Genomic DNA, 22,106 nt, shown 5'->3' with positions numbered 1-22,106 from the left:
ACATATACATATATATAGATATAGATAAATATATACATACTGTACATTATTTATTTACAATTAAAATATGCTTCTTAGAAGCCCTTTAAATAGCAGAGTTATGAAACACACAAGTAATGGCAATAGTCTGACTTTAAAGTAATAATGATAAAAGCTCTTTGAAGAAATGTTTACTTCAGTAATTGAAATTAATACAGAAGGGATGTGGTGGGGGGAGGTGGAGTCTCCAGAAAAAAAAACCTTCCTATAAAACTCCTCTTTCAGCTTTGTACAGACGCAGGTCTGGTCAGATTTCTGCAGCTTAAATAAGATCTTTCAGATTCCTGTTCCCTGCCAGACCCCGATTTATGCTCACACGCTCCCAGGAACACTTCCTCAGATTTTTGTTTCTGGTCCCTCAGCAATCAGAGGCTGAAATGAGTTTCTGATCCTGGCAACTTCTGCTGCACACAGATGTCCAAAGCCTTTGTTGTACCACTCTGGGGAATGTCCTCTGAAGAAATGGAAAGAGAATTATTGAGAAACAAATACTCAAGAAACATGCCCTGCAGGAACAGGCTTGCCATGCTTCCTGCTCCCCGCTGCCCATGGTAGTGGTGGTGACTTCAAATACTTGTCATTGTTGGCGCACTCTGAAGTCCTCCATTGCAGTAATAAAATACACAGATTTCATTTCTATGATTACATCATAACAGCAGTAGACACTGAGTGGAGAAATAAGCTTGGTGGATAAAAAAGACTGCAAGAAGACTCCAAAGCAGCAAAGCTACATTAACCTTGTCCTCTGCTCCCAACATCTCCCCTCTGTGAACTGGAGGTTTTTGCCCTGCTGAATGGACATCTGCTTTTTGCAGGTGCGATACTTACTTTAGGTCAATTCTGCAGATGTGTGTCAGCCTGGATTTTCCTGAGCCACATGGCTCTATCAAGTACTGAGAGTCCATCACGATGGCTCGCACAGCTCCCATAAGAGCAGCCTCTTCATGCTCCACAGAGGTGGCAACTAGCATGCACATCCCCTTCGGCAAATCCGTCCTCCATGTCCTGCAGCAACGCATTCAAGACAGAATCAGTTTCGTAATGAAACTTATAGGAACATGAGTAAGAACCAGAATTAAAGTTATGGTTTGCTTCTCCGCTTGTCCTTGTAGCATGCAATGCCACTGGACCGTCCCAGTGAATGCCTGGAGGAGTTTTGTGTTGCCCGGTTGTGAGTCTGACTATGATGTGGAATGGCCACCCTTCTACATAGATGCAGGCTCCAGGTGGAGAAGTTCTGCTTCTCCATGTGAGCCTTTTGTAACCGTTATGTATTACAGGGCACGATACCGCCCTTTGCAGACAGATGGAAGTTTTGGAAAGGAGATAAAGCGAACGTAAGCCATCCAGCAAAGGCTGAAACGTTGCATTGCACCCATGCAGACTTACAGAACCCCAAACACGGTTTAGCACAGCGGAAATGCTCACTGCTACCCACAATGACTTCTGAAACTCCCAGAACATGTTTCAAGGGCATCTGAACTAAAAACAAAATGCCCTTTCATTTTTTCCCTCTCCCAAGTTTCTAGCCTCTCACATGTTGCAAAAGTTTTTCACCGGGTTCAGGAGACTTAGACATGAATACTTAATTTTGGTTGGTTTTTTTCCTTCTGGTTCTGTAAGCATTCTCTACGTATTCTGGTGTTTCGCATCCTTCTCATCTGCCTTGAATCTCCCAGGATAGATCTATGCTCTTTCCCATGCTGTGGGAAGAAATGAGAAATTCCCACTGTGCTGTGTAATGTGAATCCTCTTGCCAAGGATAGACTGAGACAGGGGTTATGCTGCCTTGGGAAGTATCATGTTTTAGCAGGTAAGCTGCTTTCAAGGACTGTTGAAGTTTAGACTTCAGCAGGTAATTTTAACATTCTGCATTTTTCTTACATGGAATTGTGCTGTTATTCAAGACATGGCAGGAAGATACTGACTTCAGGAGGTTTTTACACGTGTCTGTGCATTAATAGAAATGATGAGTTATCTTGGCAGATGAGATGCATGGAGAGTGGGAAATCACCCCTCAGATCTACTGTGAGATCACCTGATCACTGAACCACCTACTGTGAACGCCTGAACACTGCTTAGATGTGACCATTTAAATCTGGTAACTACACAACACTTACTTGTGCCATTTATGAAGTAGAAAACTACGTATGCCAGAGATTGCAGAAAACTTATGATTTCTATTCCCAGTTTCAAAGATTTAGGCCTGTTTCTGTGCTTCTCTAAATATCCTACAGCAGTAAAAATGGGCATGGCACCGAATTCGCAGAGAAGCTGTGATACTGAACATTAAACGTTTGAGGAATCTTTAGCGAAAAGCGATGCCCGTGCAGGGCAGCTGAGAGCTGTGTCAGATCTCAGGCGTATGAAACATTGCCCCTATCCTCTGACCATTAGAGTCTTCTCAAGGGAGCCTAATCCCCTTGTTATGACTGTCAAACTGAAAATGAAAAAGAGCAATGAACTTTGTCCTTTCACAGCAAAAAGTTTGATTGGGAAGGAGAAAATTTGCCATCTGTTAAAATATATCTACTCGCGTCCCCAGAGGTGAATTATAATTTCACTGTTCACTTCCCACCAATCATAAGGTATCAAATTGACTGCGATATCTCTGGCTAACCTTGCTCTAGACTTAATGATACAAATCAAAAGAGATAAACAACAGAAGCTGACATATCTGCCTGACAGCTGTTTTCAGCCCTTAAAAACTCTCCGTATTTCAGTCCTTGGGGGTCATTCTTTCTGGGTTAGTGAAAAGAGTGAGAACTTGATGGCAAGATTTTTCTTTAACTGATGGGACTGCACAGCAGGTCCTTAAAGAACATAAACCACCGTGAAACCTAATAGTGAACTAAATGGCAAATAAGAGGTCAGAATTACAGTCATTAAACCTCCCTGCTGCTCCCAGACGATCTTCTTGGTGTTATGCGGAGGGCCAAATGTATCACTTGGTTTAAGTCAACAATATTATATAAGAAAATCAATTATAAAATAATTATACTGTAGGAAGGCAAAGGCAATAGAGTAATGGGAGGACTGGTGTTTTAACATTATAAAGATCTTGCAGAAAACAGTTTTTAAATCTTCTCCTAAGAGTTACAGTAATTTGTCCCTTATACTGACAATATCTGCATGTTATCAGTTCTCTAAGAGAATACCAAAGTTCATTAAATGGATGTACTAGTATAATTATATTTTATTGGGCTCATCTTTTTCCTTCCATCTTCGTTCCCTGTAATACAATTCTGATTCAGTGGACTACTTCCTTTGTCAAAACTGCTTAGTATTTCTCTGGCACATCATTTCAATCAAAGACAGCAGAGACCAAGCATGGGAATGCACAAAATAATCCTGAAATAAATAACCGTAAGACTGACCCTGCAGCTCCACAAGAGCTCATAGCAAGCAAAAGGCCAAGATTTCAAAGGCAGAAGGTGCAGAAGAGGATTTTTTTTTTTGCTGGTCTGTTCTGTATAGGCAGATAGAAAATGGCAGAACTGGGATTGAATTTGGAATATTGATACACAGCTATACATTTATTTGAGAGATGTCATCCCTTGGAAGACAGTCAGAGTATGTATCTACTGCCTCTTTCTGCTCATTTCCACATTAGGATTTTTCTGGGTTAGTGTTTCTTGGTCTACAAAGACTCCAACTGCAAGTCTAAAACAACAACTTATATAGACATCGTAAAACAACCCTAGCTTAAAAGCATCACCATCTTCTCTGCTAAACATTTGGCTCTTAAACATCAAACATTCCCCAGAGAACAGCAAAAGCAGTGTAAAAAACAATTGGGTTCTATTTGCACTGTTTTGACAACAAACAAAGCTAAGAGAGAACAGCAGCTATTATCAGACTTCTGTTCTAAGGAAGAAATTATATTTATGGCCTCAGGAGTATGTGCTGCTCAAATTACATCAGCGAAAAGGTCAGCATGCTCTAGGTGTACAATTTTAATTTGGTTTGAGAAATCAACACTGCTGCCCAAGAGTAGAGTTCTCGAAGCACAATTACACAGATGCAAAGGCTGAGATAAGAACAGATCTTCCTTGTATGCACTGCAGGAAGCAAAGGTACTGGAGAACTGCCCTTAGCTTACCTTAGAATGACAAAGTCTCGGACCGGGTGAGGAGCCATGCTGTTCAAAACATACTGGTAAACTTCTGTCTGCTTGTCCAAGCTCTCGACCACCTTCCACTGCAAGAAATCCTCATCCCAAAGGTGACGTTCTCTCAGCACTCGATTCAGGACAACTGATGGGGGGGCTTCAACCTCCACCGAGGCTTTCCAAAGCCTTAGCGGGTTCCCATCCCCAACCTGGAGTAAGGCAACAAAGAACATAAACCCCCATGATTTATATGCCTGTGTTCAGCAGAGGATAACTGAGGATGAAATCCTGATGTGACTTTAGCTTAAGAGCATGCCTATTTCCCTGCTATTACTGCTATGGCTGCTGCTCTACTGTATGTGAAAACACATACATACGAGTCCTGGATGGAAAACTGGAGTGATACATCACTTCTGCTCTCACGCCAGTGTATATCTGGACCAGTTCCCATAGTGCCAGTGGAGCTGCTGTATTATTTCTAGCATGACAGACACTTTTTGAACCCTGAACATCCCAAATGAAAAGAAGAATATGCATGTGCACAAGTGAAAACAGATAAAAGGAGATCCTGGGCTGAAATAAAGCTATGACCTTGAGCAATCTGATACACTTGCTAGGACTGAGGGTCCATTAACCCTCCCGGTTAATTGGTGGAAGAGAACAACATATGTTGATTCAGTTATGTGTCAGGTACACAGATGTTTGCTCCTCAAAATAGCTGCAAGGGAGGTATTGGGAAAACGCCTTTCAAAGAACAAACACGCAAACTGCTTGTTAACTCTTCCGAGCTTACTGTTACTTGTTACACCTCCTCAGCATGCAATAACGGGAGTTGAAAGTGCTGGGCTACACACAAGATGAGTATCCTAAATTCCACACACACAGCTTTTCTGCATGGTTTAAGGGGTCATATCTCAGGCAGCAAACAAGTTAACTGCACGTACCGGATCTCACAAGCCCTGCTTTTTTGACTCCTCACATACTTTTTTAACTCCTCACATTAGTACGTGAGGCATCCTCACATGCTAATGCTAGCACTCCAGAAATCTCCAGGACCTCCCACAGACCCAGGATTGTGTCACCAGAAACCCGCCTTCCACATCTCCTAGCTTAAATTATTTTATTTTGTTATAATTCCTTCTCCCCAAAGCTCTCAGTTCCCCAGCTTCCCCGCCCTAGTGCCCGAGGGACTCCCAATCCCCTCTGTAGTCTCACACATCCTTGATCCCACCCCAGAGCCGTGCATGCCCCTACTCCCTCCCTCCCCTCTCCCACATCCTACTCCCACCTGAGCCCTGTTACTCCCTCTCAAACATCCTGCAGTCCCTCCCTGTGGAGGTCACTCACAGAAGCTGGCTACCAACCACAGCAACTGTGCTTTCTTTGTCCTAACCAAGGGGTTGCACTTTCCCAAATACAAGTAATACTGCCTTCTGCCTCCTCACTGTCCAGATCCTATGCCCCTCCCAGTGCCCTTCCCCTGCCTACCTAGTGTTACCCACCCCTAATCCATTCCCCCTCTTGCTACCTGCTGCTGGTTTGCAGAGCTCTGTTTTGCCATTGCATTTCCAGCAGCCTTGAACTCCAGAACACTGCAGCACTCTCCTGGCTGTAGCAGTCTGACTTGCCCTGCAGAGGTGATGGAGCCTGGAGCTACTTCAGAAGTTTTCATAAAAGTTGCAGAAATCAAAAATCCGCTGTAAACAAGTAAAGCAGTGGACAGCCTGAAGAGGGTTTTTAATACCTATGTTTTTAATACCTTTGTTCTCCAGACTACTGGCAAACAACAGGAGATGGTCAGAAACTTTGCCTGTCTCCTGGTCAAAGAGCTTACCCAGGTAGTGTTACCAGTTGATTAAGGTCTCAGCTCGCTCTCTGCGAGTTCTGCATTGTTTGCTGTATCACTTACTTTATCAATTTTGGAGACCTTAGCTTGCTTTGTGAGCCTTCTTCTGGAATCTCATACTTGAATCATTATTATAGTACATTTTAAACTGCTTGTACTAGTCTTTTAAAAAACAGTCATGTGCCTCACCAGACAGACAGGTATGTATTTAGCCATTCAGCAAGTCATGGTGTCCCATCGCTAGGCTGTATTTTGCTTTGGTTTCTTTATTGCTTCTTCCACATCTTCCCAAATTACCTTTTTGTAGGCAAGTTCTGTGTTCTCTGGACTGGAACATGTGACCCATCCTTTGAATTTCTCTTTTGCTTCTTTCTGGAGATTTTGCATGAGACTTTCCAGGTACATCTGATAGTTCCCTCCTTCCTCATCCACTTGTTTCCCAAGCTCATCCAGGGTGGGAGAATGCACTTCTGCATCAACATAGGAGTTTCGGGACTGGGCGACCATCTCATGTGGGACCTGGTCCACAGAAGGGAGGGAAAACACACAGGGAAAACTTTCTGCTGAGAACTTTTCCTTAAGACAGTGTGTTTCTAAGCTGATGGACCATTTAGCACCTAATTGCAATGAGCCCCTGATCTGTAAAATGGATACTTATTTCTGTCTTTGCTTCTTATGCAAGATAAGAAATCAAAGTAGTACAACAAAACAGTCCGCGGCTCAGAATAGCACTGCTCATGTGGAACGGTGTTAGACTGATCAGCTGTGTGTCAATACACCCGTGTCACTCCTGCAGCCCCCAGAAGTGTTGCCTTGTGGTTCTGGGGAAGGGAGACATGAGCATTATCTCTCCTCCACATACAGTGAAAGTAGCTGCAGTAGTAGATTGCATCCCTATGCGATTTTAACTTTATTGCATGACACACAGACATTAAGCGTATCAGCTCTTTCTTCTGAGATGAGTAAGTTTTAATTAAGGTGTTAAAAGTATTATAATAAAATGAAATGTTTAAACAGCAGATTTTGATTTTAATGGGACTAAAATTTCCCAATCCAGTAATCTGGGTTGAAAACTGACACAGAATAATTACCTGGCATTTTTAATATTTGCATCTTTGAATGCTAGAAGGGAAAAGTCCTAAAGCAGTTAGATAACTAAACTTCAGATGGAGCAAGTTTACAAATATATAAGGCACCATCAACCTCTGAGTTCACAGAAGACAGAAAATGTAAGCACAAAAACAAATACTTCAAAGCATGTTGCATTATGTGGCCATGAATAATGCCATTTGAGTCTCTCACCTCAAAAAGTTTGTTGCATTCCATTATCATGTGAGCAAGTCCCTGAGTAGCTGCCAGGTTTTCACTGAGGTCCTTCTGATCTGGCTTCCCTGTTGCATATTTTTTCTGTATTACTCTGTAATTGAACACAGTATCTCAGGTAAAAAGAGCTGAATCTTTTTAATGTGAAAGCAAACAGCAGCAAGGATGTTCAGAACACCAGTGAGAAAAGCCTATCTTTAGTTCTTAATTATCACGGAGATTGCTTAGACTGTTGGGCCTTTTTTAAAGGACATAAAATGTTTACATAAAATGTTGTTGAGCCAAAAGTAAAAGCAGGACAGATTATGCGTGTCCTGCGATAGGTGGTGTACATTTTGAAATGGATTTCCAACAGACAGGATGTACAGTGTTTTGCGTTGTTATTCCTTGAAGTGCATGTTCAGACACTGGTTATACCTGTACATGGCCAAGAATCTCAGTGTATTCTGAGGCAGATGAGGAGAAAAAACTAGGCAGGAGGGACATCAAATTGGGACCGCTAATTTTTAGCAGGGTCTATGCCCTGTTTAGTCTACACTCACCATGTTACATGCCATCTTAATGTGGGCTGCAATAAATTCAGTTTCCCAAGTGGCAGAATGTAGCCAGAAAAAAGAGTGAAAAATAACTCACTGAAAATCTACGTATTAAAATCCTTTAAAACATGGTCAAACTTTAACTTCAACCAGAGCAAAATGAGACCCCTTCCCTTCACAGAAGCCAACTCTGCTTATGCACAACTCAGTAGAGCCCCACTGAAATTATGCATGGAAAGCAGGCGCTGCATATTCAAAACAGCCCAACAGAAATGCCTGCTGGGCTTGTGAGAACAACTTCTGTGCATGTACAAGTGTGCTTCTGGCTCTGCAGCATGGGCTTTCCACTCTTGCTGAAGCCATGCCCTCTGTAACATGTGCTGGAAAGATGTTTTGGAAAAATTTATCCTGCATACCTTCAGAAACACTGAGAGCATCACTTTGTATTAAGGATGTGGCTATTGACAGTGTTGAGAAGAAACTTACCTCGGTGAGCTTTCTTTCTTCACTATATTGAGATGGAAGAGGGAAGGGGCCAGACAAACAGCTATGTTCATAGGGGTCATCTGATTCTCCTCCACAGAGGTGACATCGCTCAAGAAGCACAGCAGAGTCTGCAAAACCTCCCGGTTCTCATCAGACATCAGCATGATGGCTGCCTGCACCGCCTGCAGCCGCTGCTCCTTGGGGACGTCTGGGGAAAAGCAAGTGATGTTCAGAGGGGTCTATTGTACAATCAGATAAGGAGCCAGGAACAAGATAGAGTTAGCACAGACATTCACACTGTGGAATTGCTTTCTGAAGAGGCGGATGACAGGGGATGAAGGGGCGAGGACCAGCTGTTTGTTGGAGGGCCATGGTATTTGCTCCTCCATCAAGCACAGATCACTTAGCCAGTGATAGCCATTTCTCTGTTTGTTTGAAAGGCTATTCCCCAAGAAAGAGAGTGAACTTCATTTATGAAGGGAGAGTAGTCCTCAGTACTCATATCTTTAAACAGTATTTTTCAGGTTTCTTTTGTCTCCTGGGAAGACAGTTCAAAAGTCTCAGGGAATCTTCACAAAAATACTTACACTCGTGTCCTAAACCGTAAAAGAGTTTAATGAAAGCAGTAATGGATACACCTAAATAGCACCTCAGACAGATTCACTTCTAAAACCACCATAAGTTTTCTCACTTTGGACTTGGAGCCCTCCTCTGGGTATTACATCCACTCTATATAATCAAACAGAAGAAGAACAAAAGCAGATTTACAGTAGAGGGACAGCCAGCTTCTAAGCTCTGCCTGCTAGCCTTGTATAAGCACTTTATTTTAAAAGCTGTTAGACATGAATGACAAACTGAACACAGCCCAATGCTTCAATTTTCTAGAATTGGCAAGGCCAGGTCTTTCTGAGAAGTGAGAGGAGCCTTTGCTAAATCCATGCAATGTGTCTTTTCTCCCCACATAGTGTCCTGGTACTCCCTCACCTGCACAGCTGCACTGATGGGTCTGATGCATAAAGCAGATGACAAGCCAGCCTTTCAAATCATAGGTAAACATGAGGCAACTGAGAGTTTTCGGGAAATGGAGAAAGCTTCATCAATGCTATGCCATTTAGACTGCTACACTAATCATCTCATCCCCAATCCTCCATGTTATAGCAAAGCAAACCATTACAGATGTATGAAAAAGGTCCTGGATGTATGAAAAATGTCCTGGATATATGAAAAAGACCTTCAGTGAGTCCCAGAAAATCAGAAATCCCTTGCCAATACACTAAGAGAGTAAAAATCCTTCCTAATTCCACATTAATAATTTGTTAAAGAGGATGAAGGGGAAGAAAAACTCCCAGCTACAGATTTATTTAATTGCAGACATTATGAAATACAATTGGTATCCCAGCAATTTTCAACATTTTTCTTGCTGTGAAAGGAGTTCTGTCAGTACTGTCTAAAACAGAAAAATATATGTTGTTGGTCACATGAAAAAACCCCACTACTACTCATTCCAAACATCTGTCTCCAGTGTCCACAGAGCTCATATTTTCTGTTCCTGCCTTGGTTTATAAAGACCCATCCTCAATTCTTTCTGAAGTCCTTTAAACGACTGATGCAGTTCAAGAAAATCTTGCCTAGCGCTTCTTTGTTCTCCTCCATTCAGTGTAAGGAAGAGTTTTTCAGACTCACCACTGCAGTACAACACAGGGTTACAGAGTTAGCCCATGCCCCTTTTCACAATTTTTTTGTTGTCTGGTAGCAATGTTTCACTGTTCAGCCTCGTGGCTGTTGTGAAGCCTAATGCCAGGCTCCCAACGTGGAGATGGCTAGTCCATCTGGCTACAGACCTAATAATGCCAATGACATTGAAATCTGTCACGTCTCTCTTCCTTTGTCAAGGGGGTAGTTTACTTGCAGTCTCCCCTGTGCCAAGACAGAACATTCCCAATTTTCATCAAGCAATAGTTTAAAGGCGATCTGTTTCCAAGGACATGTAGAACAGGTCCTTCTAGTGGATCACCTTCTCCTTGGCCACTTCACAATGGAAACAATCGTGATTGCCGTTTTATTAGCACCAAGAATTTCTGTTGCTCTTCTGAACAAGCTCATTGATGTGTGCATAGCAGATGAGACCTGCAACTTGTGAGCAGGAAAGAACACGGGGAAATGATGGTCCAGGGCAAGGCACCAACTGTTTCAGTTCACTTGTGTCCCGAGACATCATGTATGACCAAATCTGCTACAATTACTTGTGATGCTGTCTGTCACATGTGGGATCACAGCATTTCTCTGCCAGCTGCAGACACTGTGATACTAAATACGTTAGTCACTATGCAGACAGATTTTTACAGTAAAGGGAGGAGACAGAAGTAACTTAGATTCTTTAGCACTGGGGTTGTACAGCATTTAAAAATGGCTTTCTATCGCTTTGGCAGCTGAAATGTCTGCAAGTGAAAAGACTAGACACAATTCTCTTTAGTGCTTCCAATTATTTGGCTTAGGCTGGCTGGGTACACTTTCCTGTATCTGCCAGAGCACCAGCTGAGTGGCCTTCATAATGGACATTGTCAGGGAAAAAACCTCTAATTCCTCTGGCTTTTCAGTGTTCTCCTCACTGTTTATTTCTCCCTCAGTCTGGAGAAGAGATACAGAGTAATTTCCTGATTTACAGAGATTTTCTTCATTCTGATGCACTGGAGTCAGATTTTGCTGAAAGATTGCTTATGCTGAAATGAAAAGAAGAAATCCTCTGGTTTCTTCCTTCCTCCAATGAGATCTTTACATAAAAGATGAGGATCTAAATGGAGGCAGCTTGTTTCTTGCATGTACATTTTATTAACAATAATGAAAAGGCAAATAATCAAAAGTCACAGCAAGAAAGGGGACTGCATAGGCACATGTTCTCATGGTCAAGTACCACTTCTCCATGCCCAAGAAACTCACTTATATTGAGCTGCCTGCATGAAATGGGCCCACGGTTTAAAGACCTGACAAAAACTTGAGGCTTTGAGCTTTTTATGTCCATGGCAGCCTGTGCCGGCTTCTTTCCGTTTGTGAGACCGATATTTTCAAAGCTTCTCAACATTCAAATGCTGTCTTTCCATTAAAACTGCCACTAAAACCTTCAGGCAGTTCTAAAAGTCTCTTAGTGAAAGATTTTGAGGGCAGAGAGGTTCTTCAGTACATCTCAGAGGTAAGCAGAAAGAATCCCACCCAATGTTAACATGGTGGTTAACAACACGTTATTATATATTATATAACATTTTCTAATTGTTTATGATAATAAAAATATTGCAACTTACATTGGTAGATGTGTAGAAAAGTCTCTCCGAGCTTGCTTGTGAGAAGAGGTTCCGGCAAGTCCCTGAAGAATTGCTTTACCATATCTGCCACATCATATGCCGACTGGTCTTCATAGTTGACGTTTTCTGGGGAGCTCTCATTCATCTGACGCAGAGCCTGGATTCGGGATTTCACCCCAGATTTTCGAAACAGACCCACCTAAAAAGGCACCATGTTGAATTGGGTAAAAAAAGAATTTTACTTAAAGAATATATATATATATGTATATGTATATGTATATGAAAAAAATCTGTTGGAGGAGACTTTGATCATGTCCAAAGCTTAGGTTGCTTATTTTACTCCAGGCAAGTGCTTACTGTCATGGCAGGACTATGAGAACTAATAATGCTGCTGCTCTGTATCCCATCCTAGAGGGAGAGTTCAGAGTGCAAGTGGTTTCCCTGCTGCCTGAAGAGTTTAAGCAAGATGCTCAGCTGATACAAATCAGCGTGGCTTCCCGGGCTTGGGTGACTGTTTGTTTACTCCAGCTGAGAACCTGGTTCTTCATGTGTATTTGGGCATACATTTGGAAGAATAACGAGAAAATACTATGCTTAGCTAAGTAATAAATGCTATGGCAAAAGATTGGTACATCCTGGTAAAGCTTTAAAATTAAGACCAAACTTGGTTTTTCCCCTTCCTGCTCTCTGCTTCCAGCAGTGCCCCCAGTCCCACTGAAAAGCCCAGTTTGAAAGTGGGACCCACGAAGGGACTAATTGTGCTGTGTCACTAAAATACATTTTTATCCTGTTTGCTTTCTATTCTAAAGGAAGACATAATTCCTCAAATGACGCCTTCATGGCAGTGCTGCCCTTTTATGTTTTTCTCACCAGTGGAATTCCCCCCGGGCGAATTCCTGAGCCTCAACCACATTATTTATTCCCAGCTGAGCTTACGATGTTTCATTTGGGAAGTGTTAGCACTGTTTTCTTTCAGTTTTGAGGGGTAAAAGGTGAAATATTGAGAAAGACCTATGAAAGAAGTGCATTTCAGGCTTGGAATTATAGAATTCTGTTCCTCCATGCCTGCTGTCTTGCTGGTGGTCACTTCAGATTTCTCCATGGTGTAGTTCACCAACAAAAATGTGTAAAGGCAAGGAAATAATGCCTTCTAGCCTTCTTCCCCTTACTTCTGCCAGCACAGAGGACCCTCACATAGGACCCTCCTCTTCCTAGAACACCTCCCACGCTCAACTGTATGGTATTTAGGACTTCTGTTAATTCTAGTTATGTAAATCACACACACACTCTGCAACTCTGTGAGGGGATGTATGCATTTATATGGAGATGAACTGCTACACCAGACCGGCTTTGAGGCAGCTCTTCTGGTATGTCTTCTTGTTGATGAATTTAGCATCACTTGTGAGCTAAATTTGTGTGTAGGAAGTAGAGAATTGAAGTGTGCCCTATGTACATCCTGGTGTACTGTATGTCTGTTCCCAGGTGAAGCTCTGCTCTTCATTCTGACAAGAGAATACAAGAAAGAGCATCTAGCTCTTTTAATCTGGTTAGCCCTTTCCCTTTCTCCCTTTCTTTTTAAATCCCTTTTCTTCCTAGAAATGTGTGCTGAAGATGCAGAAGGACACATGCTAATTCTGTAAAAAACCCTACCCTTTTGGCATGTGGTAGATAAATGTGAGAGCAGGGGCTCAGTTCTCTGCTTTTGATGGAAAAGTGTCCTTGCTGGTATAAAGAACCTTTAAAAACATCCAGCTAAATCTGCTTCGAGAGGTCAGACATCAAATCTCACCTGTGCAATCTCCTGCTACGCGTCATTCTGTTACTATCAATCTCTGGTTTCATTTAATGATATTTATCCAAACTCCTATTTCCCTTTTTCTTGGAAAAAATCATAATTAATCAAAAGAGGACAGTTGACTCGATAGAAAAAGATGGTTCAGGCTCTGTTCTGCAATATTACAGACTCATTCTGTAAATAAAATGGGACTATAAATCCAGTGATTTATAAGAGGTTAGTCTGGCCCAACCTCTTTATTATCCTCATGCTGTGGATCATCTGCCCTGCAAGTAGCTATACGATGCATGACAGAAATAAAGATGCGGTTGTCAAAGGCAAAGCAGTTTCTATTTCACAAGCTGAAACTGAATAATATATCCTACAAATAACGGTGAGGTTCCTCATACCATCTTTAGACATTTCAGTGCCAGGAGGCAGACCTTACAATGATTTAGAGCAACCTCAACTTTACCAATTACTGCATGCAGTAGAAGCTCCGATGCCTGTTCAAGACTGGTCTGCCTTCTGCACTGCACGGGAGACACGTAAGCAAGATGCTGGGGGAGATGGGAGGCGTTAGGAGACTGAATTAAATGGGAACAAAGGGAGTGCCTGTAAAGCATAGAGGCTGAATTGCCTGGGGCTCTTTGGCCTAGAAAGGTTTTTGGTGGAAAGATACTTTAAATGGTCCCAACCTGTACTTCTCCTTCATTTTCTATTCAGTATTTTCCTGATTCCACTGAGTGGAAACTCAAGCTGGGTTGAAATGGTCTTTCACTTAGCTCTAATGCTTCCGAGCAAGTATAGACTCCCTGGAGCATATATTCATCCGAGACTGCCCACAGACACTCCTTTTGACTGTCTCAAATCTCTCAAGAGCTCTTACTTTCTCTGTGGTTTTGCCCTCCCTTTTACTTTCTCCCCCATTTATCCCCCCTCTCCTTTCTCCTTCTTCCTAATACTCTGCTTCTTACCTGACCAGCCCATCCCTATCCCCACATCTTCTTTTCCTCATACTTGGGCAAATGTCTCCTCCTCCAATCCCATCACTGATTCCAGGCTTGCCGAATCACTTTTCTTCCCACACTGGGTTTCCCAGCTCAGTACACAGAGATAACCAGGCATGTTAGCTATTGAATATACTGCTTCTAGTTGTCTTTATGCACCTTCCCCTACCATCCCCTAGTAATACATTTCCAACAGGCTATTCCTCCCACCCTTCAATTCCTGCACTGCATGTGATAGTCAGAACTCATTTCACCTCACTTTTGACATCCCCCTTGACATGACGTCAAGGTTTGACGCCTAAAGCATCTCTTTACAGAGCTAAATGAAAGGAAGGACCTGTGTCTTCTCCACTGGTTGTAAAGGGAAGTGGTTGTGATTCACAGCAAGGCATTTAAGTTTTAGACTTCCATTTTGGAGAAGATGACTGTCACCCAACAAAGCAACCTGAACAGCAACCAGAATGGTGATCAGAAAAAGGAAAGATTCAGAACTGACCATTTCCACCCCTTTTGTGTACTCACAGCTAGGAAAGCAGCAAAGTCCCCAGAGTAAAATGCTAGTGAACTTAGAGATATCTAAAAGCAGTTATGAAAGAGGTCATATGACATGAGGTCAGCAATAGTAGAGGACTGAACATAATGAGCCAGGGTGTTTCTTCCAGTCCTATGTTCATAAAGATACATAGCCTCATCCTTCAGGGTAGAGCAGTAAAAGCATGATTGGTATGTCCCTTCTCTGTAGCTAAAGGGAATAAAAAAATCTGAAATACTTTGAGCATGAGGGTCTCCCAGCTGGCTTGTTGCAGCTAAGAACGCTATAAAAGGAAATGTACCATAATGGCTTTGGCAATGAACCCCTGCTGACCTAACTCTATCTGGATATATCTGACTTAGTCAACAGAATACTTTGAATATTTTGCTGCGTTTGCTCTCTACTCTTGGTCTTTTATTCCTTTGCTAAGTAAATAAAACCTTTTGTACCATATCTTCTGAAACGGTGAATGCAGTTAACCCTCAGTGGCAACAGTCAAGCATAAACACTGCAGATAAGGGTAGAAGCTGGGAGCCCTGAGCTCTTATTCAATAGACATGAAGCTCTCATGTCATTCTTTGAGGCAGGCTATTGTACAGAAATCAGCAGGACTGTTATAACTACAAGAAATCAACAGAGTAGCTGGATACAAATCTCAAAATGGCAAACCTTTAGTACTGGCATCAAGTTTCCAATCACCAGAGGAGATCTGGGCCCAACGTGAGGTATAACGATCTTCAAATAGTTCTGGTACTTGCTTGCTTAGGGTGACTTTTCAGAAAAAAATCAACTGAATCCCTGCAGCGATGTTCATACCTGATCTAGACAGTTGCTCTGTAAGTAGCGTAGCGCTTGCTGTATGCTCTGGGGAAGAGGCTGTCCTGTTCTCTGGACATGGACTATCAGAGGCACACCAAAGACATTCTTGTCCTTGTAGTCAGGGACTTTCATCCTCTTCATGAACTTCGGCACAGACCTGAAAGTTGACATGAACAGGCTGTATGAAAATACCCGAGTATTTTCACAGTCTCTCTTGAGTAACACTGCTGGCAGAAATTGGTACCTGGGTCCTTTTTCACAAGGATGCTGAAACAATGTTTAATATACAGTACAAGGACACTTTACAATCTGTTTAACTGGTGGATTTCTTGACAACTTTTACAACTAGATGGCCTCTGGCTCTAAGATATACCATAACAACCTGTTCTAACAAAAAACTCCTACGACGCAGCTGTCATCCAGCTGAAGCCAACATGGTTTAAAGCATCCGTTAGGGACTCAAAGGTATGGCACTCCAAAGCACAGTGGAGAAGGTATCCGAGAGAAAAGAATGTTCAGTCCTCTAACATGCTATATGATTTTTATATTACCAGTTACATGACTTAGCATTTCTACTGACTAATAATTTACAGTAATAACAATGGTGGGAAATCCCTATGCGCCAGAGTCATCCCTGGTGTTACATGATTTATTCTAGCTGAGTAACTTAAGTGAAGCCGGTGATCTTGCTTTCTTCCCAAACTGATGGTGAAAATGAGAACAAACTGGATTCCCCTTGTGGGAGTCTTGACTGCAGTGGAATTAAAAAAAAAAAAAGAAAAAAGGGATGAATATGACCTGAATGTCACAAAGATTTTTCTCGTCTGTGTGGGAAGGAGATAAAACTTGGATTAAATGACCTACTGAAGGAGACAGCATGTAACTTTATAGCTATTTAGAGGCTCACTCTTAAAAATCCTTAGAGACTGATTATACAAACTGAAGAAACATTTGTCAGGAGGGAAAATCTCTGCACAAATCCAGAATTTGCTGTATTCTGGTCTGCTTACTTGGAGCTCGTTAAGGTGAGATTCACTTCAGCACAGACACTTTCAGCTAGCTGCAGCGAGCTGCACCAAAGGAGAACTGTGATCTGGGGGTTCATCTTACTGAATTTTAGCTAAATTTTAGCAGTCCAGGCTGCCTCTATACCCCCTGTGGAGTGAGGCACCTCAGGAGGGTGACGCAAATCCTCAGCCTTGGACAGAATGAGCTGTCTTTGGAGTTACCTCTGACCACAGATAGCCAAGCCAACTTGCTCAGATTAGCCTTAGAAACAGTGGCTGATATCAGGGAGGTGGACCTTCCATGTAGTCCCTTGTACCTGTTTTTCCATTTCTAAAGGTGAACTTGTCTTATCCAGCTCACAGCTGAATTTAGTGGGATTTTGGTGAAGCGCTTTGAACACAAAAATTGCAATGTAAATGTCAAGTTGTATTATTTTTGGACTCGGTGTCTCTGGATATTAGGGAAAGTTTCTGTCATCCTTTTGATTATTTCTCAGGTACTTATAATCTCTTATCTATGCCCATTTCCATTGCAGTATAACTCAGTCTGTGTGGCCTGTAAGGGTTCACATACTATTTATTAATCAAGCAAATTTCTGTAGCCAGTTGCTACAGGAGGAGCCACACTGCCACGTTCATGTCCATCTGCCCTTCGCTCACTCTCTGAGTGACCACGTAGCTGTTACAGCTGCTACAGCTGCAAGCTCCCTCTAATGAAGGTCCAGGACTAGGCTAAAGCTTGCATCTTTTGATCTGCAGAGAAAAGTCCCATGACTGTTCTAATCCTTCTTTTAAAGCACAAACAAATCAATATTGAATACATGGAGTATCATCATCAGCTGTTTCTTTTCGAATCACAAAACAAATTCTGCGGAAGACTTACTATAAACTTTTCTCACTTTTAATCACTCTCTCCTACTCCTATTTATTCTTCTGGAACTGGAGTTAAAGAGGCCAGGGTTGTCTCTCTGTTAGAGAACAGGAATGAAGTCCAATCTCCAGGATCTGTTTCTGACTTTGCCACTGAGTCACTAGGCAGCAATGGATTAAAGGGAACAGTTTCAAATTCTACAGTTGAAGTCAATTGCTCCTCCTAATTGCATTTACTGAATTTACCATCAGAATAACAGAATTAGGAGAAACTATTTTCTTCTCAAAATACCTCTTTTCCAGTTATTGGTGGTACTCACCAGGTCCAGCCATGTTTGTTTGACATGGAGTACTTTTCCATGATGGCAGTAAGACGAAGCAGAGAGAATTTTTGCAGCAGATTCAGTTGGGCTGCTGACTGATTGCTGATGTGAAGTGATGCGACGGAGTGGCTCAGGTGATGTGAGATTTGGAAACTATGCCACCGCAAACGCCTTTAGCAAAAGAAACAAGAGAAAAATCAAGACAGCTGCTTTAACTGGGCAGAAAAAAGATAGCATACGGTAAGATAGGGCTGGGCAATAGACAAAACATAAACAAACAAACATTATGACTTGTGGTGTGTCAACTGAAAGAAAATGTAACTGAGAGGCAAATAAAACAATTTGCTCAATCTCTTTAATTTTGGAAATGCCCAGGGTTTAATGTCAGATTCGCAAGTGGGTGTGCGTCCTGTCCATGCACTCAGGGCAGTAGTGCTGCCTGCTCTGCCCTTTAGCCCACACATTTCCAACAGGATGTGGGAGATCCAGATTCAAACGTTCTCTCACTCACTCAGAATTGGGATTTGATGCCAAGTCCCTCAGGTCCCAAAGGACTGGCCTGACCACCAAAGTATCTGGAGATGACGTTCTCCAAATATCTCTTTTATTAAATACTGAAGGATTTTTTGGAGAAAGGTTTGAACCCTGTGTCTCCTTGACAAGAGCTGTAACCACCAAGCTGTACTGAACCACTCCCTTTACTCCAATGCACATTCTTTATATACTGGATACATTGGAAAAAAACTCATTTCAGTTTCTTGTTTTGCTACACGAGTTCTGGCTCAAATCCTAAAAACTTTGGCACTGCTTATTTACTCAATATTTTCCTCAAGTTCATATACTTGTGATGGTGGTGAGCAAGCACAGGCAGCAGTAAACCATGGCATGGCAGAATCCTTCACATCCTCTGGAGGACGTGACAAGACTGACAGCAGATCAGAAAATACCAGGTATTTTGTCACTGCTTTTGCACATACGAAGCACCCTACACACAGCGGTATGGATCCACAAAGGCCTTCACCCAGGACCATGCTCCCTCAGCTCAACAGGGACACATTCCTCTGACTTAAAACAGGTCTCCTAACTATTAACAACATGCTGCTTTTCACTTTTATTAAGAAAATAGTATACCATCATTTCCTCCCACCATGTAAGTGACTGAAGGAGGGTAAGGAAATTATCTTTGAGTACAAAGGGACACATTTTTAAAGCAGACCAGTGCATTAAAAAAGTGCACAAAGCTACTGACAAGTAAATACTGGGGTGCATAACTTAGAAGACAAAGTTAAAATATATCCCACATGTACAGGGTCCTACTATGTGATCAATGGATCAAGAGAGAAAAAAATGCCCTGCTTTGCTCTATTAAAACAATTCTGCATGGATTACACACAGGAATTTCCATAGCAGGATGTCCCCCCTCCCAGAGTCTGACCCTTCCCTGGGAAGTCCTCATCCCCATACAGGATGTGTACAGCAGTAATGATACCCTGCATCTTCTGACTCCCAGGCTGAGTGCCTCTGCTTCACTGTATCTTATTTCACAGTCTATGAATTTGTGTACAAAACTTTGCTACCTACCTGTTTGGCCTTGTGAGTGATGCTCCTACCCCAGAGTCTCTCCTGTCTCTAACACCAGTAGCTTCGGATTCATTCAAGGATGTTCCATCTCTGTCCATGTCACTTGGTGTGGTCCGGCCATCAGAGACAGAGTTTCCTTCAAAATCAAGTGTGATCTGTGTTGGGGACTGGAAAGGCAATGATGGAGATTCCCTGACAGACACATCGTCAACTGGCAGGTCTGGCAACACATTCTTTGACCAGCCATCTACCACCTCCTGGAGTCCATTGACATGTTGCAAAATGTCATCTAAATGAGGAAAAAGGACATCTTTCTCTAAGTCCAGGAGGTCCCCAGTACTAGCATACAAGTGGGAACCTGGCACATTGTCATAAATACTAATTCTGCTCTCTTTAGGACAGCAAGCCATCAATCCCGATTCTTTTGGAGTAGAGCAGTTCTGCTTTCCCAGAGAGATGCTGCCTGTCCTCCAGTTTACACTGTTACTGTTGTCTGTAGGTGAGAGGCTTTCAATAGAAAGCGCCTTTGGGAAGGTCCCTGGTTTGTGATCCTTGGGAATATGCACAACCAAATTCTCTTGTGAATGAAACTCATTTTTGCGGTTTTGGTCCACTACTTGCCGTAAGGCCATTCCTGCCAGAACATCTAGGTCCTCCAGGTACATTCCACCTCTCTTGTTTGCTTCATGGCATTTGCGTTCCTTCAAACATGGTGTGCTCACCCCACTGCTGCTGTTTTCGGACTGACTGCTGTCACTGTTGGATTTGACAGAAAAGGAAAGTCCTCTTTTGACTGAATCTTGTCCTAAGTTTTGGAGATCACCATTGACTATCTGCACACAGTGCATGTCTTTCAAGGATTTTGGCTCATACTGGAGAACAGGTCCACTTATCTCTAAAGGACCTGTTCTTCCCGAGCCTTTTATTTTCCCATGCACACCTTTTGCTTTTAGTGTTTCCATGCGTTTTAGAAAGGTTTTTCCTTTGGTTCGTGTTGGTTTCTCATTCTTTAGGTTGTCCTTAGGGGACAGGGTGGTGTTTATTGCAGTGGAGTCTTGCAGCAGTGTGCTTTCTACATCATGCTGGCCAGAGCAGTTGCAGGTCTCCCTGGCAGCGCTGCTGATGCCGGACTGACTCCTGTTGTCACTTCCCCCACTGCTCTCGCTGTGAATTGATGAGACCTCAGGTTCACTCAGGTCTGTAAGGACACTCTCACTACTTGTTGTATTTTTCATTTTAATGTCCCCAGAAGATCCATGCCTGTCTGATCGGTGAAGCAAAACATCAATGTCATCCACTCGAGACCATCGTCTGCTGGTTCTTTGGAAAGTCCATTTGTTACTGATAGCACAGAGGTCTTCTTCATCTGAATCTTCACTCTAGAAAACAGCAAGTGCCACATGTTAAAAGCAGGTGCTTTTCCTCGGTATTTGAATTCATGTGATTGTGCTGCTCTGTGTGAGCAACAGGTGGTAAAGTCTCCCCGAGCTTAGTTTATGAAAGATTGGTCATAACAGCCTCTTTCATTTAATTGTAAAGACTACAACAAGAAGCTTAACAAGGAAGGAACAGAAGTATTCTATGCGTTAGGGAGCTCATGAGTCCCATTGGTGCCTCTTGGCTTCTGTGGGACACACTACATGTGTACTGTACTATGTAGGACTGATGCCCATAGTGACTGTCTAGGAAAAAAAAAAGGGTTTTGAAAGTTCCAAGTAGGGGGATCCTGACTTGCAGCAATGGTGTTAAGATTCATAAGGTAAACACTGGGTAGTAGCTGGGTACTACAGCAATGAGAGGTATTTAAGAAACCAAGACAGCAAATATGTGGTGCTGCACCTAATTTTGCAGTGAGAACTCAGTAAACATCTATAAACTTCACAGACCAGACACATATAACAAGATTTATGTTTCAGGACATAACTACAGATAAATAACCATGATGCTTAAAATAACAGTAAAAAATTAATATTTGGAGATATCACTTAGGGTGGGTCGGAGGGAAGGCAAAGGAAGATAGCAAAGGCAGACATGGAGGTGCGAAGAGGATGATCCAGGCTCACTCCTGGATGGGGCAGCATCTACAGTTGAAGTGAGTCTCCTACAGTGGCAACCACTATTTTCACTGCCTTTGCCATAAGAAACACCCAAATTTGATGACCTCCAGCCGGCCCCATTGTCTCTGGTTTCCCCTGACCTCTCCCAAGGCAGCAGTGGCCTCACAGCCCTTCCTGGTCTCATCCCCCAGCCTGGGGCACATGGAGTTGTGCTTATGTTTAGGCAGCTCCAGGAGCTACTCCGCAATGCAGGCCACAAGAGCCTTGAAAGGAATTTGGATAAAAAAGCTCTCCCTATGACATTTTTTTCATCTGCTCAAACAAAAAAGGTACATCTTCAGCATGAGGCACGCAGTCAGTATCGAGCTCACTGTCCTCTAAGGATGCAAAGCCCACAGCTGCTAATGAGTATCCTTCCCCTGACTTTGAACTGGGTTTATAACTGCATTATTCTTGTACATTTGTTTCAAAGCAGAACAAACTAACTTCACCTACA

At 42.6% G+C, this 22,106-nt stretch overlaps 1 protein-coding gene across 2 annotated transcripts in view; it reads right to left on the bottom strand.

The window, feature by feature from the left end:
• Positions 1-375: 375 nt before the first annotated feature.
• Positions 376-22,106, bottom strand: part of STARD13 (StAR-related lipid transfer (START) domain containing 13) — a 116,118-nt gene continuing 94,387 nt past the window's right edge. For both annotated transcript variants that reach the window (XM_010134999.1, XM_010135000.1), the window contains 10 exons: positions 19,554-20,932; positions 17,970-18,143; positions 15,770-15,929; positions 11,638-11,836; positions 8,342-8,549; positions 7,299-7,413; positions 6,294-6,515; positions 4,142-4,359; positions 868-1,044; positions 376-493 (listed from right to left, as the gene is read on the bottom strand). In XM_010134999.1, coding sequence (XP_010133301.1) covers positions 376-493; positions 868-1,044; positions 4,142-4,359; positions 6,294-6,515; positions 7,299-7,413; positions 8,342-8,549; positions 11,638-11,836; positions 15,770-15,929; positions 17,970-18,143; positions 19,554-20,932 — 2,970 coding nt within the window. The remainder of the gene's footprint in view (positions 494-867; positions 1,045-4,141; positions 4,360-6,293; positions 6,516-7,298; positions 7,414-8,341; positions 8,550-11,637; positions 11,837-15,769; positions 15,930-17,969; positions 18,144-19,553; positions 20,933-22,106) is intronic.

This window comes from Buceros rhinoceros, unplaced genomic scaffold (assembly GCF_000710305.1).
Source record: "Buceros rhinoceros silvestris isolate BGI_N320 unplaced genomic scaffold, ASM71030v1 scaffold10754, whole genome shotgun sequence".
NCBI lineage: Eukaryota > Metazoa > Chordata > Aves > Bucerotiformes > Bucerotidae > Buceros > Buceros rhinoceros.
This window is presented reverse-complemented; position numbering and strand designations above follow the sequence as displayed.